The sequence below is a fragment of the Neofelis nebulosa genome, chromosome 3 (assembly GCF_028018385.1).
Source record: "Neofelis nebulosa isolate mNeoNeb1 chromosome 3, mNeoNeb1.pri, whole genome shotgun sequence".
Classification (NCBI taxonomy): Eukaryota; Metazoa; Chordata; class Mammalia; order Carnivora; family Felidae; genus Neofelis; species Neofelis nebulosa.
In genome coordinates this window covers 145,269,864-145,296,332 of record NC_080784.1, presented here as the reverse complement: position 1 = coordinate 145,296,332, position 26,469 = coordinate 145,269,864, and the positions used below count along the sequence as shown (strand labels likewise).

General features: G+C 41.6%; 1 protein-coding gene across 1 annotated transcript in view; it reads right to left on the bottom strand.

The window, feature by feature from the left end:
* The window catches only part of SCARB2 (scavenger receptor class B member 2), a 76,848-nt gene that overhangs the window by 33,890 nt on the left and 16,489 nt on the right, over positions 1-26,469 (bottom strand). Inside the window, exons 2-4 of the mRNA XM_058722232.1 lie at positions 20,532-20,689; positions 6,337-6,484; positions 5,092-5,280 (exon numbers count right to left, since the gene is read on the bottom strand). Coding sequence (XP_058578215.1) covers positions 5,092-5,280; positions 6,337-6,484; positions 20,532-20,689 — 495 coding nt within the window. The remainder of the gene's footprint in view (positions 1-5,091; positions 5,281-6,336; positions 6,485-20,531; positions 20,690-26,469) is intronic.

Genomic DNA, 26,469 nt, shown 5'->3' with positions numbered 1-26,469 from the left:
CCACTTGTGCTCCGACTATCTCTCAAAATAATAAACATTAAAAAAAATAATAAAATAGATTTCTCTTCTGATTATAGAAGTAATACATTCTTCTGAGTATAAAAGTAATAAATTCTCATTAGAAAATACAGAAAGATGTATAAAAAGGTGTCAATTATTCATCATTTTCCTAACCAATGGAAAATACTATTTGTATTTTGGTATGTTTCTTTTCAGTATCTTTTCCACACAAGATTTGTTTATAGAACTAAGATATATATGTATAATATACATACACACAATTTTTATACATAAACACAATTATGTATGTATATATGTTTACATATATACATGGACACATATATGTGTACATATGTGTGTGAATATATATATATATATCCTGTATACATATATATGTGTATGTGTATGTACACACACACACACACACACAAATTGTGCATTTTCCTTAGCATATTTTATATGTTACCAAAAGTTCTTCATAGGTATACTTTAATGACTCCTCAACACTATGTAGAAATAATTAACTATTCTCTTATTGTTGGATATTTAATTTTGATTTTTTGCTACTGCAAATAATGTTGTGTGAATGTTTATGTATCTTTATGCCTAAAAACTTTGTCAATATTTTTGTTTTCTACACTGACTCATAAAAGTAAAATTACTAGAGAAAAGAACATGAACATGTTTAAGCCTTTTGATACATATTATCAAGTTGCTCAAGGTCATCCAGCTGGAGAGTGGTGGAAATAGTGTGGTAAATCAGTTTACATTCCCCAAGTTACTTTTGCTAAGCTTTGTTAATTAGATGAACAACCCCCCCCCCAAAAAAAAAAAGTATAGGACTTGTCTTTTTTGCACTGAGTTTGAACGCTTTTTTTCAAATAATTCAGCTCTCTGCCTTAAAAAACATTCATACCCTTTGTGAATTCTCTTCTCATGTTTTTTGCCTTCTTTGGTTCTTCTTTCTGTCACTTAACATTATTTTGCCAACTATATCAATATATCAATATGGACCACATCCATAATGGTCATGTGGTGCTCCCCACATGAAGTTTTACATGACTTTAAGATACGACAAAGGGCTGCCTGGGTGGCTCAGTCGGTTAGGCGTCCGACCTCGGCTCAGGTCATTATCTCACAGTTTGTGAGTTCACACCCTGCATCGGGCTCTGTGCTGACAGTTCAGAGCCTGGAGCCTGCTTCAGATTCTGTGTCTCCCTCTCTTTCTGCCTCTCCCCCACTCGCACTCTGTCTCTCCCTCTGCCTCAAAAATAAACATTAAAAGAAAAATTTTTAAAAAGATATGAGAAAGAACTTCTCTTTAGGAGCAGCAATGTGAACATTACAACAACTTAGAGAAAAATTCAAATACTCCACATAAAAAATGCTGAACCACCAAGGCCCTTGGGTAGCTCAGTTGGTTAAGCAACCAACTCTTGATTTCTGCTCAGGTCATGATCTCACGGTTCGTGACTTCCAGCCCCATGTCACTGATAGTGCACTGAGAGTGCAGAGCCTGCTTGGGATTCTCTCTCTCCCTCTCTCTCTGCCCCTCTCCTGCTTTCTCTTTCTCTCTCTCTCTCAAAATAAATAAATAAACTTAAAAAAAAGCCGAACCACCAATTTAAAAAATGAAGGGATGTTATCTCCTGAAGTCCTCCCCTTAACTCAGATCTAGCCTAAGCAAAGCAGTTAAGCATTTAAATGTTTCACAGTAATTCAGAAAGGGTTCTCTCCAATTGTTTTCTGCCCAAGAGTCAGACACTGCATATGAATGCTTCCCTGTCTCTTGCTGGAACCTTTGTTATTGGAGGACAGTCGGGAATAAATAGGTTTTGTGTTATCGGGGTAGGGATGTGGGCTGGATACAAGGAACATATTATGGCAGGAGATGGAGAGGTGCTCTGAGACGAACTACCACAGTCACACCACTAGTGTGATGTCAGCAAAACCCCACGCCCCCTCCACCGAAGGACCAGCTGGACTGGCTGACCTCTCAAAGACACTTTCTAACAGCTATATATTTTATACACGCAAGACCCACACTTAGTGGGAGGTGCTTGAACTCTCTTATGTGGAGGAGAACAGAAGTGCCCTAATATCAGTAGGTAAAAATATGCTGATTGGCCCCGCAATATGAAGTAAGAGCATGTGATATTTAATCAGATCCCTTTTTCTCAAAAGCTCTGCGCCAGTGTTCTACATCCACTCATCCTGTTCATTCTCACACGCTGTCCCTCCCCATTAATTGTTTGGCTGTTTCCTACTAGAAGGAAGAGCGTTCAACACGTTAACCAAGGTTTCTGTCTTCATTGCATGTAGCGGAGCAGATGGTGCAGGCACGCAAGCCTGGGGCATCCGAGGGGGATGCTGGCATGACACCAGCAGAACTAAGGAAAGATTTTCGGAAGGAGGGTACTTCCTCAGCCTATCCTGGTCTTTGAATGAATAACAGCTCAAGTGCGAACTTTTGTGCCGTTGGCTAAAGAATCAGTATTTGACCAGAGCAGATGGGACAAACTGAACAGAAACACTGCCTTTTTACCAACCACACGCAGACAGTCTGTTTGGCTCCCAAAGGGAAAAGATACAGCAGTCATGTTAATTCAGGGTCATCTTGGGAGCCAGTCATGAAGGGAAAAAGGAGTAACAGTTCCTGACATGTGTACTGTGATTTAGAGTTTATGAAGCATTTTTATGGACTTCTCACTTAGCCTTTCAAAACAATTTTTGAAGTGTGGATACTTTTACCCTCAAGTTACACATGATGAAACTGAGGTTTAGAAATAGCCCCATAGTTATTAAGTGAAAAAAGTCAGAACATAAATCGAGGCACTCTGATTCCAAGTCTTATGCTCTATTCCTGGATGTGGGAAATGCACTCAAGGTACGAATCTAACTGAGCGATGGTACAGAGCTTTGTGGAGATACGGTGTCTACAAGGAGCGACAAAGGGCAAGGCAGCGAGATGAATAAATTAATAAATAAATAAACACATAAAAGAATACAACCTTGCTTTGGGAAAATAAAAATGCCAATTTGTTAACCAGTCCATAAATGTGGGTTACATTTTAAAAAGATACAAAAGGATCTTAGTTAGAAGTCAGATGAAGTCAGTAATGTAAAAACAACAACAACAAAAAGCAAGCTATACAATAAAAAATTACCTGAAAAATACTGAGGTTTTAGGAACAGGACCTACCTTGCAGGTAGACAGAAACCACTTGGACCCGAAGGGCCTTAAAGTAACCTTTGTTGTATCTCTGTTGGAAATTCACCAGATATTTTTTTTTTTAATTTTTTTTTTCAACGTTTTTTATTTATTTTTGGGACAGAGAGAGACAGAGCATGAACGGGGGAGGGGCAGAGAGAGAGGGAGACACAGAATCGGAAACAGGCTCCAGGCTCCGAGCCATCAGCCCAGAGCCTGACGCGGGGCTCGAACTCACGGACCGCGAGATCGTGACCTGGCTGAAGTCGGACGCTTAACCGACTGCGCCACCCGGGCGCCCCCAGATATTTTTTTCTAGAAGGGATGTCTAGTCACAGCTTAAGAAATCAGTGCTTCCTCTGGTTTTATGGAAGCTGGGCTCCTTTTAGATGGGATCTTCTAAAATTTTTTTAAATGTTTATTTATTTTTGAGACTGGGGCAGTAGAAGGGGCAGAGAGAGAGGGAGGGAGACAGAATCCGAATCAGGCTTCAGGCTCTGAGCTGTTGGCAGAGCCCGAAGCAGGGCTCAAACTCACGAACTGAGAGATCATGACCTGAGCTGAAGTTGGCACTTAACCGACTGAGCCACGCAGGCACCCCAAGATGGGATCTGCTAGACAGCATCTATTAATTCTGCTCCCCTAGAGAGAAGGATTCAAGGTGAGTTGAACCCTATTTCTAGGACCCCTGCCTCTTGCATAATGTTAAGAACTTTTTTTACTATTTTGTTTGAATGGCTTCTAAGTTTTGTATACCCTTGAATGCACAGGGCAGCATTATCACCATCTGCTCTAGAGGAACACTCTAGGATTTAACAGGATAAGAGTAAGATTCTTGAGTAGTGAGAACCAGAGAATAACAACAGATTTAAAGGTGAGGAAATTCATCACAATCTCAGACCCCACCCTTAACCTGACACTTTCTACTTGAGTTTAAGTTTGTCATTAGCAACCTCCCACTATCCATTTTACTCAAGTGCTTTCTGTTTTTTGTTTCTTGGTAGGGGGGATGGATAGAGGGGAATGTGGATTTTTAAAATTGCTTTTAATTTTAGTTCATTTGAAACTCATACAGCAATAACATATGCTTTGAATAATAAATACTTGAATGCTGATATATTTTTTATTTCAAGCCAAAGTGAATAAAATCTGCAAGGAACCACACAAAATTCCACTTATAAGCATAAGAAATCATAGATGAGGGACACAGAGTTTCAAATTATCCATCCTCTTTCACGAATGACATGTCTGAAAATCTAACACGTAGCTCCCACCTCTAATGGACTATCATGTTCCTACTTAGTTTCTTGTCTCTGTCAGGCTGATGCATGGGTTCAGCCCCTAGGTCATCAATGAAGACTTGGCACCTATCACTGAAATTTATGATAGTTTGAAAGACTGCACCTGATTAATGGCACAGTCATACTCTGTATTTTTCATAGCTGCCCTCATTCAAAGTCACTGCTGGTGGCATGCCGAAATTGTGGGAGAAGGGTTTTTTCCCCCCACCTAAAAACTAGAACACTTCCTTGTTTTTCACATACTCTACAAGACATCTAGAATTCCAAGCAATTTTGGTCTTTTTTTCTGGAAGACACTCAAAATGAAGATGAAATCTGGCTAGCAGCGCCCCTTCATCACCTGAATAAAGAGACTCTATGAGTGCCTGGGTGGTTTAGTTGGTTGAGCATCAGACTCTTGATTTTAGCTCAGGTTATAATCCGAAGGTCGTGGGCTTGAGCCCCATGTGGGACTCTGTGATGAGCATGGAACCTAATTAAGATTGTTTTTCTCCCCCTCTGCTCCTTCCCCGCTTGTGCATCCATGCTCCTTCAAAAAACAAAACAAAAAAAAGGATCTAAAAAGAAAGATCAACTTACCCCATAGTACAGGCCAAAATAGGGTGAGATCTCTGGTTTGAAAACACTGATGAGGGACAGGATCTCATCTTTGTAGCCCCAGAGCAGTTCGTCCACGGTGTGTGTCACAAAGAGCGTCTGCTGATAGGCCTTCAGCAGGGCCTCGATGAGCTCCCGGAGGAAGCGGAGCTGGGCCCATTCCATGGCAGTCTGAGAAACACAGGCAAGTTCAGATGGCAGAGCTCCCACCCCACTCTCCTATGGCCCCTTCAGCAAAAAGGGCTGGAAACTTAAAAGTAAATGTTAAGACTGAAGAGCTGCAAAGTCAGCCAGAGAGCTCCTCCTTGGCTACACGTGCACAAATGAGACTTTGCAGTTATTGTTCCTTTCTCAGTATTATATTTTGTAAGTGTGAGTGTAGCGTTCCCACTTGCAAGCTCTCCAATTCTCCCTGCACTGCAGATGCAACGAGAAAAATGCTTGTGAATACACTGGCATCTTTGGCCACAAGGGGGCGCCACTTCCCCTCTGATGGGAGCCAGAGATTGCCCTCCCCCCACCCCCGCAAGTAGGCAGCAGGGCAGGGCCAAACATAGGATCTAATACTTTTTTCTCCATCCTGAGTCCATCATGACTGTCCAGCTGCACATGTTGTTGTCACCCTGTAGTTAGAGTGGGAGCCTCAGAGGGGTTGCTGTGGGTGAAGAGGAGAGTTTCCAGGGTCTCATGTGTCTTTCTTGGATGGGATTGTCATAACACAGACAGTGAAATCCCGCTAGGCTGTGAGCAGCCCAGTCTCTGCTATTTGGGAAGTATTTTGAGAATTTAAAAATCAAAGATGGAAATCTAAACTAAGAAGTGTATGCAAATTCTGTTGCTAGATTTTCTGAGCCAAAACAAGGGGCAAATAAATCTTTAAAAAATTATTGGCTATCCACTCCCTTCCCTCCCCCCCCCCCAAATCCTAGAGACATGTTTATTTGAACAAGAGGTGCTCCCCAAGACACAGCAAGAAACTGTGGGAGGGAAAATCCTAAAATTCACATTTTGTCACCATTTGAAAAAATCTTGCTTGAGAAACCTCAGAATAAAATGTCTCAGATGAACTTTCAGGAAGGAAACTGTAAAAAGTATACTTATATTTTTACATCTGTATATTTTTAACATAACTTAGTAACTCCTAAATGTAAAACCCATAACAGCTTTAACTCGGCTTTTTCCTTTCTCTTACAAGCCACAATAATGATACTAAAAATGCCTACTTACCACTGCAGGAATATTTAACGTTCTAATTAAGTCAATTTTAGGATCGCCAACAGATTGATTTCGTTCAAAAACATAGACCTTGTTGTTAACAGCAGATATTGTTGTTCCATTATCTCCAAATTGAATATCTGCTTTGTTTCGAAGTTCTCTAAAAGAAAGAAACGCATTCTGTTTGAAAATAGGCACCACTTTAAAAAGCAAGAGGCCCCTGGGTGGCTCAGTTGGTTGAGCATCCGATCTTGATTACGGCTCAGGTCATGATCTCACGGTTCACGGGATTGAGCTCCGCATTGGGCTCTGCCCTGACAGTGCCGATGGGATTCTCCCTCTCCCTCTCTCTTTGCCCCAGCCCTACTTGCTCTCTCAAAATAAATAAACATAAAAAAAAAAAAAAAAAAAGCGCAATACTTTACCTTTCTTTTAGCACGGACGTTATTTTCAATAAGACATTCCACTATCATCATTTTCCAGAGAGCTTACAGATACTGATCCCTTAACAACTAGAGATTAAAGCTGGCATGTAGGAAGGAAATAAGTCCTGGGATACAGTCCTCTCAACACACTGGCCTTTTCATTCCTTCCCCCTACAATTTGGAAAATGCGATGGTCAAGCGTCACCATGACCAGGGAATCGAGGCCATTGAACTCTCTCTGGAGTGACAGTTTGCTCCCAAAATATTTTCAAATTTTTCAATTCATAGATCAGTTTGAATTTCAATTTCTTTTCCAAAGCCTTTTTATTCCTAGCTTGAATTCAGTTCAAAATTCATTTGACAAAATAAGTGCCCAAGACTTAGTACATTACAGGAGTTCACTCCTGTTTTTGGTATGCAGTTCAGTCTGGTTCAGGTTCATGCCCCCAGGTGAGGTATTAGAAAGCTCACAGAAAGGGCCTGGAGCCAGGGCATCACTAGGGTAAGGAGGGTGTGAGGCACTTGCCTTGTGTACAAAATGAAAGAGGTGCCAGAACACTCAGTACTGAAGGTAAATCATATTGCAGTGCATTTTGAAAAATCAAAATTAATGCAAAAACATCCACGATGAACAAACCGTCAAACTTCTAAATAAAAACAGGACCTGATACTTTGTTCATCCAATGGTTTATGCTAGTCCTGGCCCCGCCTGGTTCATAGTAGATGTTCACAAAATTCCTGTGTCTATTGTTTCTCTCCCTCTGCTGCTTACCTTTTCTTCTTCCTGTTCTATTTAGGACTAGACTGTCTGACCCAGTAGCCATGTGTCTGCTAAGCCATAGAACTGTGGCTTATCGAAACTGAGATGTGTTGTAAGGGTAAAATACACATCAGATTTCAAAAACAGCACAAAAAAAGGAGTGTAAAATAATCTCCTTAATTTTTTGATATTCATTACCTGTTTTTAAATGATGCTATTTTATTTATTTTTATTTTTTATTTTTTTAAGTTTACTTCTTTAATTTTGAGAGAGAGAGAGAGACAGAGACAGAGCGTTGGGAGGGGCAAAGAGAGAGGGACAGAGAGAGCTCCAAGCAGGCTCTATGCTGTCAGGGCAGAGCCTGACATCAGGCTCAATCTCAGGAGCCGCGAGATCTTGACTTGAGCCAGGATGAAGAGCCAGATGCTTAACTGACTGAGCCACCCAGGTGCCCCTAAATAATAGTACTTTAATACAATGGGTAAAATAAAAAAATACTCAGATTAATTACACCTGTTTTTTTTTCGTTTTTTGTTTTTTGTTTTTTTTTTTTTGATGTGGCTACTGGAAAAAAATCTTAATTATATATGTGATTCACATTGTATTTCTATGGGACAGGGCTAATCTATAAGAGTTTATAATTCTGACAAAGGTACAAAGGCTACCCACCACCTCCCCCAAGGCCTTTCCTGACCACAACCGGCCTTTTCTGAACACTGGTGGAGCTGGCTGTCTGTACCAGGTCTTTGTAAACTGCTTAGTGACATCATTTAGATTACGAAGGAATTCTCTTGATGCTTCAGGTACTCCAAGCAAGCTAATGAAACTTGTATCCCTCACTTTCCAGAATTTAAAATAAAAATAGACAAGTAAATAACAAGCAAACATATACACATATATGCATCAAAACAGATATCTTTGCTCTTCATCATTAAGCACGAAGCTATGCGCAATAGATAAATATCTGACCCTGCGTAGCTCCTCAAAGGGTTTAACCACACGATTTCATCTGATTCCATTCAGTCCTTACAGCAAGCCCGTGGTACAGACAGAGAAAGTATTTTGGCTCCACTTTTAGAGATGTGGAAACAAAGGGCACAGATGAGCATCAGAAGAGTCAGAATTTGAAGCTAAGTTCTAAATCACACACAGTGCTCTTCCACTGTATCACATGGCCTCCCTCAACAGGTGCTTCATAAATGTCCACAGAATGAAACCTGCAGACTCTGGTTGTCTGACACTCATTCATTTCCTTTTCTTCTGCTCGGAGCCCCGTTTTCCTTCCTCTCCTGCACTAGGTGGTGGTGTGGGACCCAAGCTGGACCAGTTCCATTCCCTAGGCCTCTGATCCTGAGCACAAAGCCTTAAGATGTGAAACACATCTGGGGCGCCTAGAGGGCTCAGTTGGTTAAGCATCCAACTCTTGGTTTCGGCTCAGGTCATGATCTCACAGTTTTGTGGGTTTGAGCCCCACATTGGACTCTGTGCTGGCAGTGGGGGGGGGGCAGTCCCTCAAAATAAATAAACTTAAAAAAAAGATGCAAAACACAGTAGAAAGATGGCTTCCTCTTGCTGTGGTGCACACATGATGAGCCATGCACTCCTGTGATGTGGACCTTTAAAGCTGTCCTGTCTTCCCAGCTGCTCCTTGGAATCTGTAACCCACTTTATAGCCTTCAAATAAATCCCCTTTCATTTAAATTAGCCAGAGATAGCTTGTCTGGCTTGTAACCAAAGACCTTTATATAGAAATCACAACCCAGTTCTTTGACAGAGATTCAGATAAACTAGCCCAGGACTCCCCAGCAAGTGTGGGAACCAGGTGTGGAATCCTGGTCACTTGAATCCACGTCCAAGGTTCTCCTTGACTCTACACGTAAGTTAACGCAAAGTGACTTGTTAGAGCTGGAGGAGGACATTTCAAGGCAAACCCCTGCCTGCACCAAGGTTTCTGCCTGAAGAGAGGGGCACCCCTCCCCACTGGCGAGTCCCAGAGCCTCCCTGTAGTGAGGGTGAAGGGAACAGCCTTTTCTAGGCATAGCTCTTGGTATTTGCGGCCCAGGACCCCGCGGTGGCCTCGCTGACCACTAAGGAACTAGAAATAGAAAAAGTGTCCCCAGGGTGAAAACCAACTTGCCCTCAAACTTGCCCTCAAAGAAAGCTAGGCCAAGGAGCCAAGAGCTGGGACCCAACCCAGGTGCAGAAGCCCAGGGATCAACTTTGCCAAGCTTTCTGACTAATGATGAAAACTGATAACCTTGCTAAAGGCTTTTAACGTTTTTTTCACTGAACCCAGATGTCATGAACTAGAGGCCTGAATAATTCCAAGCCTGCTTCACTTACGTTGGCTTGTGTTTACTGACTCTGGAGATGACTTTTTAAGTGTTTTCTTTATCGTTTAGCCCATAAGAACCTAGTGTTTTAAAAGGAAATCGATCGTGGAGGCTCCAATCACTTGAAGCACTATAACTTGACTTGTTTTCTCAATAAATTTCAAAAGTTCAAAGCAAGGATTACCAAACTATAAAAATACTTCATTCCCTTGGCAGGCGCCAAGGGGCCACGTCAGGTCACTCACAGCTAGCCACATGACTTCCCACAGCCACCAGTCGCCCTGAGGCATGACTGACATATGGCCTGTGTTCTAACTGAAGGAACACGGTGCCACTGGCTATCAGAAGTGGTCTCCTGCTCTGCAGAGGCCAAGGAAAGGGATGGTGGGGGTGCCTCCCTGTCAAAATAGCAACTGATGGAGGAAACCCAAAATGTTTCCCCTCCCAAGCCCCCTGTCTTCTGGCAACCACAAGGAGGCCACAGTGCGAGGAGAGGGGTTTTAATAATAATAATACAAACAAGTCTGGTTGCCCAAGTCTCCCCCACAGCTCATCAACGAGAGTCAACTAGAAGCAGGGTGGTCTCCAGCTGAACAGCAGACTGAGAGCAAGAAGTGCTCGATTACTGCTCTACAGTGTCCAAGAAGACTGAAGAAACTTCCAGAAATAGAAACAAGGGTTAAAAAAAAAAATGGCAAAGCAAATCTTAGACCTAGACAATTAATTAAGGAACTGTACTTGAAAGTGCCTGATACGATCCGTGGTATTTAGTGGATCTAATAAATCTTATCAATGTTGAAGGCCCCAGGACATCACAGGCTCATATGATGGCTTACTACTTTTTAATCATAGTGATGATGCTAGACATTAAGCAAAGGTTGAGTTATATGCCATGAACTATTTAATCAGGCAGGAAAATACAAGATTGAATTTAGAGGTATTTCATATAAAAACATTTTTTCATTAAAACAGAGTTCTTACTTTTTTCTTTCAGTTTGTTTATTTATTTGTTTTCGAGAGGAAGAGAGACAGAGAGAGAGAGTGAGCAAGGAAGGGGCAGAGAGAGGGAAAGACAGAATCCCAAGCAGGCTCCACACTGTCCATGCTGAGCCCGAATTCACAAACTGTGAGATCATGACGTGAGCTGAGATCAAGAGTCAGACACTTAAACAACTGAGCCACCCAGGCACCCCCAGAGTTCTTACTTTATAAAACAAAAAAAGTTTTTAAACCCCTGAACGATTAAACATAATCTCACCAATCACAGAAGATAAATAATAGCCCAGGATAAGGAAACCAAAAGGAATACCTTTAATAAGCTGGAAAATTAACATCTATGCAGTATCTAATTTCTTGGGAGATGTCGTATAAACTAGATACATACAATACTGTCATATAATCCTTATCTTTCACCCATTGGGTTCTTCACTCATATACCGCTCTTTGTTGAGAATTACTGTCAGCAGTGACTGAGCACATCAGGTGAAGTATGGGTAAACAGCTGATTGCCAGGCTGTGCATTCAACCTTGGCTTCCTCAGTTACTAGCTCTGTGACTTAGAACTTACTGCTTCTGTGCCTCAGTTTCCTCATCTGTAAAATGGAGATAAAAAACATGCCTTCCTTAAAAGGTTGTTGGGAGCATTAAATCCACATAAACTTGTAATCTGGTTAGAATACTGCCTGGTACATACTGAGTGCTTAGGAAGCATTAGTTACTAATACCAAGTTCAAGCGGGCTTACAAGAAGCTCTTGCAATGGAGAGATGTGAAGATCTGGTTTCTGTTTGCAAAGAAATCCACGGTACAGCATGGGAGGACAAGACTGCTGTTCCAACGTTACCTCCCATGTGGAAAGTGCTCTGAAGTGGACCCGAGGCTCTAGCCAGACACCCAAAGGAGGGAAGGAGGGCACCGGAAGGGGAGTCCTGAGGTTGTCATCATGCGGGAGCTGGTTCTGGAAGGGGGAGGCTTCCCCTAGGTGGGAGAATGGGGGGAATTCCAAATAGAGGCAGAGACAGCGAGGGCAGGCAGCACAGCATGAATGCATTGGATGTGTTTCCTACATGGAGAAGTGAGCAAAACTGTGGTCATGCGGAAGAGGACACACTACAAGAGGAGATTTAGAAAGAGTGGCCTGCAGCTCTGGGCCAGCTGAGCTGAACAGCTGTGTCACGGGAGAAGTGAATCACAGAGTGGATGTGCCTACCAAGGAAGAAAGGGCAGAGGAGGGGAAGCTGCCCAAAGGAGGGGTGCCACCGGGGTTCAGGACCACTTGCCTCCAGATGTGCCACTTTGGCATGCTGATTATTTTGCCCTGAAAACAATCAAGGCCCAAATGACTCAGGAAGAAGCTTTGACCTTTCCCTGACTGCCTAAAAGAATTTAGATAGAGAACCTGCTCCTGGAAGAGAGCTATCACCACAGATTCACACTGGAATATGAACTAGACATGACAGGGAGAAATCTGGCAAGGACTGTTAGATCAGAGTCCTCTATTTCCTATTGTTTCTGAGTGGCCCTGCAGACATTTGTTCACCAAATATTTACTCTTTTTCATCTTCCTGCAAATTGTTTTCCTTCCTTTTGAAGTCCCAGACTCAAAACCGATTCTCCTTAGTTCTGAATGACATATATACCTTATTTTGCCTGGCTGTCTTTGGAATCTCATGCTTACATGCACCTTCGTAGGTACATAGTTAAATTTGACTCTCCTGATAATCTTTGTCTTGTGTCAATTTAATTCTTAGACCAGCTAGAAGAACCTCGAAGGGCAGAAGAATATTTTCCATCCCCAGCAGTACTGAGCAGCTCCTGTATTTAAGTTCCTGTTACCACTGCCCTGTCAACTAAGTGAAAGATTAAAAACCTAGAGCCAAAAGCAGAATTCTGAGAAAGAGCTGGGGGTGAGCAGGGAGAACACAGTCTGCATTTGTTGGGGGCTGTGCAGAAAACAACTTCACTTCTAAAGATGGAAATGGTCCCCCATCCTTGAAGTGTTACCCCAACCCACCTGGTTCATGCAGGCCAGTCACCCAGGACTGCCATGTGCATTTAAAACTCACAAGGACCTGGACATCAAGGTAAGAAAGTGGGGAGCAGGAGGGATCATTTTCTATTTTTCTTACTTTCAAACAGTTCAAGGATTTTTTTTTTTAAACTAATTTATCTAAAGCCACTTGTGTTTCTATCTTGGAAAAAACAAAAAGGTGATATCAGAGAAGAGCTTGAGTCAGGTTTAGAAAAAGAGATAAGTATTCTCTTATAATGAGACAATAACCCTGGCATTTCTGAGTTTTCTATCAGCTCTTTAATATTAAAAAAAATGTATATAGCTGGTCTTGAAGATGAGTAAAGAACCAAAGGGCTAATAAGACACAGTTAGAAAGTTCAAACAAAGTTCCTACCTTTGCTAAATTGTAAGGAAGGAACTGATCAGATTCCTAAGAATTTAAATGTAAAACAAGAGAAGTACAAGAAAATAGACTTGAATATCAAACCTTTGAAGGGAACAGGACTTTTTAAGCTCAGAAATGATAGCAAAGTTCAGAAAATAGATTTGACTACACATAAATTTAAAAATTAAAAAGGCACACAATAGAAAAACAGTTGCCACAAATGTGACGAAGAGTTAATATCATTATTAAAAGTGGCATGAACACACTGGAACCCAGATAGGCAGCAGACAAAAGATAAGAGCTAAGAGTGTGGAAATACAATTTGCTGGCAAACATGGGGAGAATAGTCAACCCATGTGGTAACCAAAAGATGAAATGAGAGCTCATCTACACATCCAAGACAAAGGAAATGGTTAAGTAAAGTGCTATAATATATTCCCTCTAGCTCCTGAAGATTACCATCATTAAAATGTTTTTGTGTAAAGACTGAACCCAACATGGTGAGTTAACAAATGCTTGACTGTTCTACTCTAAGGAAACCCTGTTAAATCAGATTGATTTAGGAGCTTGTTTTGTAGAAGTTGACTCATTACCAATAAGAGTAGCTGAGATTGGAGGAAATGGGGAAGAATTCTTGTGGTTGGGCCAAAGGGATCAGGAATGAACGAAAGTAACCTCTGTGATGGCACACCCCAAAATCTCCCCTCCACACACTTACCATGCTTCCTCTGCCGTTTAGTGAACATGTATCCCAATGAGGAGACACAATTCCTGAATGTGCACACATGCTCCAAAAGGAAGAAAGACACCTCCCTTCACCCTATTTCCAACCAGCATATTCTATTCAAGTATATACCCCATGACGTTCTGACCCCTTATCCTTAAATACATGCAACCACAACCCTTTGGGGAGGGGGATTTGAGACCTGCCCTCCCCTTGACTCTTCATTTGGATGCCTCTCCGATAAACCCTTTCCTTGCTGCACATTCCAAGTATCAGTGACTGGCTTTCCTGCATGTTGGGCATATGGACTTGGGCTGACTTACAAGACAAAGACATAATATGGGGAAATACCTATAAGGTAATATTAAGTGAGTAGAATGTACATATTATGTATATGTTGATGCATATCATACATAGGTATATAGAATTTGATAACCATGTAAAGTAAAACTCACCCATGGAAAAATGGCTGAGAAGATACCCAGTAACATAGAAGCACTGGTTATCTCTGAGATAGTGAAAACATGGATGGTAGCAGTTTGTCTTACTTTACTTCATTTTCAAGTTTATCTTTACTGCTTATATATGTTATTTTTATAATAATGTGAAACCAAATAAAGGTAACCTAATTTAAAATAAAGTCGGGGGGCGCCTGGGTGGCTCAGTCGGTTAAGCATCCGACTTCAGCTCAGGTCACGATCTCACGGTCCGTGAGTTCGAGCCCCGCGTCAGGCTCTGGGCTGATGGCTCAGAGCCTGGAGCCTTCTTCCGATTCTGTGTCTCCCTCTTTCTCTGCCCCTCCCCCATTCATGCTCTGTCTCTCTCTGTCTCAAAAATAAATAAACGTTAAAAAAAAAAATTAAAAAAATAAAATAAAATAAAATAAAGTCGGGAGTCCAGAAGAGGGAGCTCACACACCCTACCAACTTGCCCTCGGTAGCAGACGGAAACCAAAAATATTTCTTGTCCAGCAATGAGCTCGGCCAGTAAGAAAATACAAGTCAGCAATAAGAAACCATCATGACCTTGAACTCTCATTTTCCCTCCAACGGACGTCCTTTCAAAACAGCCCCTCCCAATTCCTACTTTTCTCTATAAAGTAACTTTCCTCTGTTTTGAACTCAAGACTTGCCTATGGTTTGCTATAGCTTGCATGTCCTGAACTGCAATTCCTCTGCTATTCCTGAATAAACCCATTTTATAACTGGTTGTTTTACTTTTAGGGTCAACAATATAAAATACAGATTATGCTTTTAAAGGTAATGCTGCATATGATATTGTATAGATTGATTATTTTATAATCCAGTACTACTTAATGGTCAAGGAATAACTAAAAACAAAACAACACTTATGAGATATTTATCCCTAATGTCTCTTCCTTTACTATTAAAGCAATAATATGAGCCTAAAAAAGAAATTAATCCAAACCACAAAACCAAGAAACTCAAATAGGAGATATTTAGCGGGATATTGTAAATTTAGCAAGTATGTCTTAGAAATATGAAAGTTCATTGAAAGAGCCTTTGGACAAGTTAATTTTTCTTTTTAATTTTCGATGTGCTCATTAGTAGGCAAAAAAGAAAAATAAACCTGACAAAATGAAAAGAATCTCAAAAAGGCTGCAGAAGCCAATGAATATCATACACTGGATACACATTTTAGGCAAATATGTCGGTAAGCAACAGAACCATGAGGCAGATCAGCTCCTTGCTAACAGGTCTGTTTCAGGGCTGCTCAACCCACGCTTTATACCCATGTAGATAATGCACTACATTCCTTAAACCAGACTGACTGGTTTTTATCTACTTCGCAGAACTGCCATCATCTTTTTCCAAAAACATGAATATTCTCGAGTCACCCATAAGTGAACCTCTGGGGAAACGTGTCGCTGTGAACTGTATGCCAAATTACTCAGGGCCTCCACAGCTCAGTGTGGCCTTGCCCTCATCCTCTTCTGGGACATTTCCCACCACCAAGACCATTCCGCACTCACCTGCAGGACTGGAGGCCAGTGCACCTTCCCCTTCCTGCCCCAGGCCCCTTCGCACACAATCAAGGCAGGTGACTCAGTTGGGAGGGAACCCATGGAACTATCAAGCACTGGGGCAGGAGTTACTGGAGTATTCTATCTTTCTTGTGTAAACAATAGCATAATTAAATCACAAGTGATAGAAATCAGATCCATTAGATGACTACAAAAGGCTCACTAGAAGAGCCGTAAGTGCTACTAAAAAGCCATGTTTTTCTGCAAACTCCAGTTTACGACCCACTCAACCCTGAGAAGAACGCCCAGCAGTTTGCACGGCACATGCGAGCATCTGTTCCTAAACCAAGCCATTCATTTCCAAGACCCTGTTCCTCTTTCTTGAACCTATCCTTGCCTCCTGGGCTTCCACGATTAAGTCCTGTGGTCCCAGCTGAGCTACCTGCATTCTGTGGATTTGAACAATTTCTCCTCTTGTGTCCTAAGGATTTAAGCCATGGCTGAGGATGTTCCATTCACTTGTTTCACAAATATTCACCAGGCACGGGATTTTCTGAGATGAAAGACTTGGTTTCTGCCCCTCCTGGAGCTTTCAGTACATTAGGAAGAAAGACAAATATGTAACCAATTGTTAAAATGCATTTAGTCACTTTGTAACAGACACATATACCAGGGAGAGCTCATCCATAGTCTCAGGAAGCAGCACCAAAGAGCTGAGAGAAATGGTAGGGAATTCATTCTTGACTGAGGGAACTGTACATAATGGCACAGCAGTGTGTCTGGGCACTTACAAACAACTGGAATACAGTTAGAACTGTGCTGTCCAATATGGTAGCCTCCAGCCACATGTGGCTGTTACACACTCAAAACGTGGCTAGTCCAAGATTAGATGTGCTACACATTACAAAGACATAACATGGGGGGAAAGAAAAGAATATAAATGATCTCATTAATAATTCTGGATATTGATTACATGTTGAAATGACACTGTTTGGGATCGCATTGGGGTAAATGAAATATTAAAATTAATTTCACCCTTTTAAATTGTGACTGCTAGAAAATTTTCTATTACCTATGTGGCCTATAGTAAATTTCTGCTGGACAGCTCTGGTTAGAGTATAAAATCGGAGGTTGAGAGTGCCCAAACATTAAGTTAAAATTAAAACACAACAAAGAAGCTAGACATATACAAGGAGCCAGATTCCTCAGGCCTGATACCTCATACAGGAAGAGTCACTAGGACCCTGACTGAGTAGGGAAGGGAAGGGAATGCCAGGCTTTCCTTTGGGAAATCACCTCGGCAGTGGAATGGAAGAGCAACCAGGGCAGGGAGAAAAACCAGAGGAAGGCAAACTCAGGGGCAAATATGAAACAATCAATGAGTGACCAACCTGCCTTCCAAACTACTGGATCTGCTCTCAGGGTTCTTGATCTTCCCTGTGGCGGTCTGGTAAAGTCTATCGACCCTTTCTCAGATAAATGTTTTTACATATGGAGAACAAAATTCTAGGGATCACAAAGGAAACCAATTGCTGAAAATACAGGTATCATTTAAAAAATCTGTGATATGGTAACATACCATGCTTCTTTATTGATACTTTAAATAAGATGCAGCAGCAAGTCTAACAATTACTGTAATTTTGAAGTATTTATGAAAATGAACGGTATCTTGAGCAACAGCTATCATGAGACGCAACAATATCTGTGTTTCCATTCCTGATGAAGCCATGGGTACTGCTTACGCCACTGTGGTTTGTCGCCTACATTTATACTCAAAGGAAATTCTAAATTTAGTGAGGGGTTAGTGAAAATAAATTATAATTTTTTTCCTACCCAAGTCACAGACCACTTTGAATTCTATCCATGGACCCCTTAGGAATCTGTGGATCCTGGGTTACGAACCCCCCTATAAGATGTTCCTGAGCTTTTCTCACGAGTAATTCTTGGTCCCTCTAAAATGGGAACATGGGGGTGCCTGGGTGGTTCAGTGGGTTAAGCGTCCAACTCTTGGCTTCGGCTCAGGTCATGATCTCACAGTTCGTGAGTTCAAGCCCCTGACCAGGCTCTGCGCTGTGACAGCACAGAGCCTGCTTGGGATTTTCTCTCTCTCTCTCTCTCTCTCTCTCTCTCTCTCTCTCTCTCTCTCTCTCCCCCCCTCTCTCTCTCTGCCCCTCTTGCTCTCTCTCTCTCTCTCTCTCTCAAAATAAATAACCTTAAAAAAAAATAAAATGGGAACATGGAGGGAGTATGGTAACAATCAGAGACTGTTTTACTTCTAGGATTTATTTGTCCCCATGACCACACTTACAACAGCATATTAAGCTAGCAGACACAAGGCCCAGAAGACATTTTAATGGTGTACTGGGTTTCTTTGGGTGCAGTGTGATGAGAATGCATGTCTTTTTCTCAGATGAGGATAATGAGCATAGGAACAGGTCCAGGAGACCCAGAGGGAAAATCGTTAGGATTTTCTTTAGTTCTCAGGTGAGTTCATTCTTACATGGAGGCAGTTTCCCCCTGACCTGAAAAAAATTGGTGAAAAAATAAAAAAGCAAAAAGACAAATACTGAATGGTTCCATTCATATGAGGCATCTAAGGCAGTGAAATTCATAGAAACAAAGTTGAATGGTGGTTCCTAGGGATTGGGACACAGAGGGAAGGGAGTTATTTAAAGGGTACAGAGTTCCAGTTTTGCAAGACGAAAAGTTCGAGAGATTTGTTGCACAACAGTGTAAAAATATACGCAACACTACTGAACTGCACACTTATGATGCATTTCTATTATTTTCTTTTAATCACAATAAAAAATGGTGAAAATTGCAAAACGATAAAACAGATAAAGAGGACGCTCAGATCCTATCTCTAGTACAACTTCCAATTATCCCCAGGCAGGACAGCCTGAAACACGACCTGCTCTACCCAGTACACCGTTTCTTTAGGTATTAAACCCATACAAAAAAATTTTTAAAGTGAAGACCCAAGTATTTATTTAAGATTTCTCTTTAAGAATTTTAATTAATTAATTAATTAATTTATTTATTTATTTAAAAGAGAGATAGAGCATGCACATGTGAGAGGGGGAGAGGGGGAGAGGGGCAGAGGGAGAGGGAGAGGGAGACAGAGAAATTTAAGCACACTCCACACTCCATGCAGAAACCAACTCAGGGCTTGATCTCATGACCATGAGATCACGACCGGAGCCCAAGTCAAGAGTCAGATGCTTAACCTATGGAACCACCCAGGTGCCCACCCTCCCTTTTTTTCTTAACTTAAAATTCCTTTATATGACAACAGAGTTCATCGTTACAAATCAGGATATTGATTTATACAGACTAAGACAATCCGCAAAGACTAATAATCATATCAAACACTTACTTAGCACTAATTATGTGCTAGGCATTAATCTAAGCACTTTAACAATACTGACTCTTTGGCTCATTTAACCCTGATAACAATCCTGTGGTGGATGTCCTATTTTTATCTCCAGATGAGGAAACTGAGGTGCAAAACACTAGTAAGTAAGTGGCTGCTGTGAGTCAAAACAGGCATTCGACTCCAGAGCTAGACCATGAGCACCTGAGGCAGGGACCAAGATTTTTATCTCTGAATTCTTGCACAGGGAGTAGCACTGATTCATAATATAAATTAGTCAGCAACCATTTATTGAGCAATAGATTACAACAGAATTTTGAGGCATTTTTTTTTTTTTTACCATTTAGCAGTTCTACACACAAAAAAAGATCTTGCTATCTGCTGCCTCTGTTATTTTAAAATTTTATTATTATTATTTTTTTAGTAATTTCTACACCCAACATGCAGCTCTAACTCATAACCCCGAGATCAAGAGTCACATGCCCCACTTACTGAGCCAGCCAGGCACCCCCCTCTACTATTTTTTCTTAAATGTGGTAAGGAGAAACTTTGTTGGAAAGATTATTGAGGGGGGCGGGGACGTGAGGGAGAGGGGTATTGCAACAATAGGGAAAATGCTCTAACCCTAAGATCCCAGAGTACTTCCCCCTATTAACCTTCTAAAATATGATTAAAGTAGTTCTCCTACTTCCCCAGTGTTTGGAGCTTGTGGTCACTGCCAAAGACTCTAACCCACCCTGACAGTTGGTTATCTCATACCCAGGACCAGTGGGGAAAGGAATGAATAAGAGACAGAAAGGCCTGTCTACAGACCAACCACGAGTTCTAGAACCTGGTCTAAAATGGTACGTGGGGGAGGGAGACAGACAAAGGCCTTAAAAGTCATCAAAGAGAATCAAGGGACAACCTTAAAAGGGTTGGGGATAGGGAATAGCTCTTCATGGCTCAATAACCACTTTCTGCCAGCTCAGGAGGAAGCATCTGCATTTCTAAACTAACAGGCTGAGAGTGGCCCTAGTCCATAAAGTCACTCTCTACTGAGGTGTCATAGTCATGTGCCAAATATCAGCAACATTCAGACAAATTTAACCAAAACCTGCACTCCCCACCCAGCACACAGAGGAGGCTCGTGGGAAGAGATGTGGACCCAGGCCACAGTGGAGCCACTCCATATTTCTGGTTGGTATGGCAGGGATGTGGTCAGGACTCACCTGTAGGTATATGGCCCCACTTCTTCTAACCGGGGAGTCTCCCCTCTGAGGATCTCCTCTGGATTGGTGACATTGAAGAAATAGAACTGGGCATACACAGGCAGAGGGGGCTTCTTCCAGGAATCAAAGGTCTCAGAACCATTCCTTAATACAATATTCTGGGGAAGAAAACCAAAAGGAGATTGTGTGAGGCAGTTGGCTTTGAACAAAGAGGCAGAGAGAGGGTCACTCCCTGCTCTGACCTCCTGGCTCACTTATTTTCATAGGCATTCAACTGTAGTCCCTTAGAAGGAGGGCCATGTCTTAGGTCAATATGAAGCCCACAGCCCTATGAAGCCATTAAAGGTCTTCAATAAATATTTGGGGCAAAGGAAAGGTGGTAGCCATGGCTCATAGGTAGAAATGGTGTTAGCAAAACCAAGGTCATAGGTTGAGTACCCAAAAGTCCTACTGACTTTATTATGAAGATTCCACTGACTATACACTGTTGTGGAAGGTAGCTTGCCCATATGGTACAACAAGGCAATAGGACCAAGAAGGCTGGATTTGGTTCTTTCAGGCGATGTAGAACCGTACCCATCCTTACCACCTCCACCAGTAGGGGCTTTATGTGAATTTTCTCATTCAATCCCTAGCAAACCCCTGTTTTAAAGATTACGAAGCTGAGCTTTACTGATGTTAACTGCTTAGAGTTTCTTATCTACAATCCTTCCTGCACTTCCCACCCTTACCATGTGTTATGGGCCCCCTCCCAAATTCATATATTGAAATCCTAATGCCTAGTATCTCAGAATGTGACTGCATTTGGAAATAGAGTCTTTAAAGAGAAATTTCAGGTTAAATGGGGTCATGAGGGTGGGCTATAATCAATATAACTGATGTCCTTATAAGAAGAAGAGATTAGGACTAAATACAAAGGAGAGACCATGTGGAGATACAGGAAGAAGACAACACCTACAAGTCAAGGAGAGAGGCCTCCAAAGAGTCAACCTTACTGATGCCTTCATCTCAGACTTCTAGCACCCAGAACTGGGAGACAATGAACTTGTGCTGTTCAAGTCACCCAGTCTGTGGTATCTGTTACAGAAACCCTAGAAACCTAATAAACCTTGGCTCCCTATGGGAGGAGTATTCTTCTCCACCCTATTGACTTCAGGCTTGGCCAAGTGACTTGATTTGACCAATGAAATGTGGGTGGGATGGGAATACCCAAATTTTGAGCTAAGGCCTTAAAAAGCATGGCAAGTTTCCACTAACCACCCTTTGCCAAGAGAAAAGCATGCTTCAGGTAGTTGTTGATCCTTCACCTAAAATGGTGATGTGTTGACCAGACATGAAACCTGGAGTCCAGCCCAGTTCAGCTGGGCCAGCCAACCTCAAACTACAGCCATGGAGCACACCAAGAGTGTGAAATAAATGTCACTGTTACAAGACACTGAGATTTGAAAATTATCTGTTATGGAGCACTGCAACAGAAGCCTGATTAATACAGCGGCCAAGGTTAAGAGACAGAAACCTACTGTTAGTAGGTTGAGGTCCTAACAGTCCTCAACTTGTTAATGGAGGAAAATCAGCATTTTTTACAGTAAAAATTATTGAAGTACACAAGAAATATAAAGGGACAGACTGAGAATAAACAACCTGAAATATGAACAGTCATTAACTCTTGAATGTTGGGAATCTGGATCACTGTTATTTTCTCCTTGATGAATTTTGGTATTTTCCAAATTTTTTATAACCACTAAGAAATTGATACTGAAAACAATTTTTAAAGAAGATCAAAAGAGGAAAATGAGATCAAATGACACAGACAATGCAAGGCCAGCAGTGAAACAATAAGACTAGACTGCAAGAGAAGCATTCTCTGAGGTCACCTCTGGCAGTGAGGCTTTGAGTGACAACAGACAAAGGGACTGGCTTCAAAACATGTCAGATACCACATGCTAAAATGTACTGTGACAAAGCACACAAAAGAATGTCAATTTTAGTTTTTTATTTTATTTTTAAAATTTTTATTATTTAAAAGAAAAAATTTAATGTTCATTTATTTTTGAGAGAGACAGAGACAGAGCATGAGTGGGGGAGGGGCAGAGAGAGAGGGAGACACAGAATCGGAAGCAGGCTCCAGGCTCTGAGCTGTCAGCACAGAGCCTGATGCGGAGCTGAACCCACAAACCGTGAGATCGTGACCTGAGCCGGTCTAACCCTTAACCGACTGAGCCACCCAGGCACCCCCAGAATGACAAATTTTATTAGTCCAGGCCATAATTTAATAGAAGGAATGTTGCAAGGAAACTTAGTTATATTGCTCTATTATAAATAGAAAATATCTTGTGGTGCTTGGGTGGCTCAGTCGGTTCACTGTCCAACTCTTGGTATCAGCTCAGGTCATGATCTCATGGTGTGTGAGTTGGAGCCCTGCATTGGGTTCTACACGGACAGTGCAGAGCCTGCTTGGGATTCTCTCTCTTCTCTCTCTCTGTCCCTCCCCTGCTCCTGGTCTCTCCCTCTCAAAAAAAAAAAAAAAAAAAAAAAAAAAAAACCTCAAGAATCTCTGCAGGACAAAACAAAGTGGCTCTAGGATAAATGAATGCAGAAAACCTAAGCTCATCAAAGCAAAGCTGGTGATCTGGAGGGCTGAAAGTAAATGTATATCCATGAGTTGGCCATGCCATGGAACTGGAGATTATTGGTGGTTTGGCATCCATTGAAAATGTCTAATCATCAGATTTCTACTCAAACAACACATTATTGAAATATTTTTGGCCTTTACTACCAGTGCTGATTTGCTGAGAAGAGATCAGCTTGATGAGACAGAAAAATTTAAAGACACACCATGAAACTCCTATCCTCCAACTTCCCGGATTCAGCTCGGACTCTCCTTGGAGAAGCCCTCACCACCTGCCCTGCATGCACTGATCTTCCTCTGCCCGGCACCTGAGCAGCTGAATCAGTCACTTCAGGCAATTTTTTAAAACGCTTGTGGTCTTTTATCTTATCTCCTAAACCGGAGTCCTAGTTATCTGAAGAGTCAGGCTCAGAGAGCGAGAGAACACCAGAACTGAAAAGGGTGCTGAGGTCGAGAAGGGGTGACATGGGGGTTCTGGAAGGGTAAGGGGGTGTGCGGAAGCTCATTCAGCTCCTTAATGTCAGAGCTAGGTCTGGAATCCTGGGTGGCTCTTCTCTACCTTCCAACCCTACTTCTGCGTATAACATTAAAAAAAAACAAAAATAAAAAAACAACAGTTATAAATATATACTACCCATTTTAGTTACACAAGATATACGGTAGAGTTTCTCCACCATAAAGTACACATATAGCTTCCAGAAACAGCTTAGTAACATGAATTTAACCTACCCAAAAGTAATATGTTAACTACAAGCAATCTAGCATACAATTTATTTCTCTTCTAGAGAATAGATATTTTTTAAGTTCTCTGACTTCATTAAATAAGGACCTCTTTTTCTTGCCCATAAATTTCCAGAATAGGGCAAGGCAATAATGTCCTCTCCTCTGTGAATTCCTTGAGTAATCCCCCTTTAACTGGATGGATCATCTCTTCCTTTGAACCCCAAAACACATTACATAGGAATTTCATAGGAAAAAAGGGGCCAGGTCAGAAAACATCTTGTAAAAATTGAAGTTAACAGGAATCAACATGAAGCAGGCCATATCAGCAAGCAAAAATGGGAAGGGAAGTGTGTCTATTCAATATGGTCATGTACGAAGTTAACTGTTAGCTTTTTAAAATAGAAGGTGCTAACCTACAAAAATGGGTCCTTTTTTCCCCCTTTAGTCTTCCCCACAGTGTCTAGAACAGTGCAGTTCTTGAAGAAACATTAGTTCAATCAACAAAATATAGTTCTAGAAAACTTAGACACCAGCTTCCATCATCTTTACTTATAAAAGGCTAGGTGAGAAGAACTTGCTAGGAGGCAATCAGAGGGGTGCAGAAGGGGTGGAGAGGGGTGCAGAGGGGTACCAGGAGGCAATTGCCTGCATTTGACAAGTGGTCAAATGCAAAGTCACAAGTGTTACAAGTGCCAAGCCTCGTAACAGCAGCTCTCTAGCTACAAATCCAAAGAGCCTTTAAAGTATACCAGAGGAAGTGGTTGTCACATTCAGATACCAGAAAGCAATAGTGTTGTTAGAATCACATAATCATGAGAGATCTAATCCCTATCAGTTTGTGTACCTTCTCAGTAATCCAGTACCCTAAAGAGCTAAGTACAGCCAGTTCCTTTTGTGGGTGGAAAGAAAAAAAATCTGTGTCCTTCCATGATTCCCCTTTCCTAAAACCTGTTTAAACCAGTGCTATACCCATGGTGGTGCTTGGAAAGGATAGAACTATGAATGCAAGTCCTCAAAACACTACGTATGTGCTAGGCATGGTCAGAGATATCCATCAACACAGATATGGTTTCTGCATGCCAGGAGCTTGGCCTCCACTTAGGGGAGTATTGACACACACATGCAACTTAACCAACAGCATGAAGTAGCACGTGATACATGGCCAGTGACTATACCGGACAACAGTCTCGCGAGTGGTCACATAGTGGATTCTATGACCTGAGATGGAGAAAGGCAGTCCTTAAAGTGAGCCGGGGAGAAAAAATAAAAATTTAGCAAGCAGAGGGAGGTCACAGACACCTTATGGACAGCCAGAGTTGATTCAACTATCCTTCCTCCCTGCCTGTTCCGTGTCCATCTCTCCTGGAATCCTCCGCTTAATCAGAAAGATAGTGAATGTGGAGAATGAGAAAATAAAACATACAGAGCGGGGACAGTGTTAGGTGTGACTGCATATGGTTTTACAAGGAGTAGAGAGACTCATTTAGAGAGGTAGGTTGGGGTCATAGGAGCCTAGATTTCATCTGATATACAATGGGGAGCCATGGAAGATTTCTGAGCTGCAGAGCATTATCGAGAGCCAGGCACAATATTGCCCTTTACCTCATGTAATCTCCCTTAATAGCCTACAAAGTGAAAATCATTTCCCCTGTTTTTACACTTCTGGAGACCAAAGCTCAAAGGTTAGGGGAATGCCTAAGGTTTGCTAGTAGGAGATGGAGTCAGCCTCCCACCCCAGGACTCACTCTAAACCTGAGCTCCCGGTAATGTTGAATTTTACCAGAGCCTAGTGCTCCTGGAAAGCAGTAAATGGTTCAGGAACCTACCCCCCTTTTGTGTTCCAAGAAATGGCTTCCTGCAAAGAAACACTCTTCCATAGGACTTAGCTAAGATTCCCCTCACTGTTTATCCCTAGACAAGGCCAGACTCAGACCCTCCACATTCCCAGTTTTTGCCTCATTATTGATTAGTTGAATCACAGGTTCCCACTGATCAATAGGAACAAAATGCCTATTAATGTACAGCATGCTGACTATGGCTAATAATACTTTATTGTATGCTTGAAATTTGCTAAGAGAATAGATCTCAAGTGTTCTCACCACACACACACACACACACACACACACACACACACACACACTGAGGTGATAGGATATGTTAATTAGTATTATAATAATCATTTCACAATGCATACATTACTCAAAACATCATGTAGTACACCTTAAATGTATACAGTTAAAATTTCTTGAGTATAGTTGACACACAATGTTACATTAGTTTCAGGTATACAACATATGATTCAATAAGTTTATACATAATGCTATCTTCACAAGTGTAGCTACCATCTGTCACCATACAACACTATTACAATATCACTGACTCTCTTCCCTCTGCTTTCTTTTGCCATGATTTATCCCCATGGCTTATTCATTCCTAACTGGAAGTCAGTATTTCCCACTCCCCTTCACTCATTTTGCTTTCTAACACCAAATACAAAAATCAACTCAGAATGGATTAAAGACGTTAATTGTGAGACCTAAAACCATATAAATCTTAGAAGAGAACACAGGCAACAATTTCTCTGAC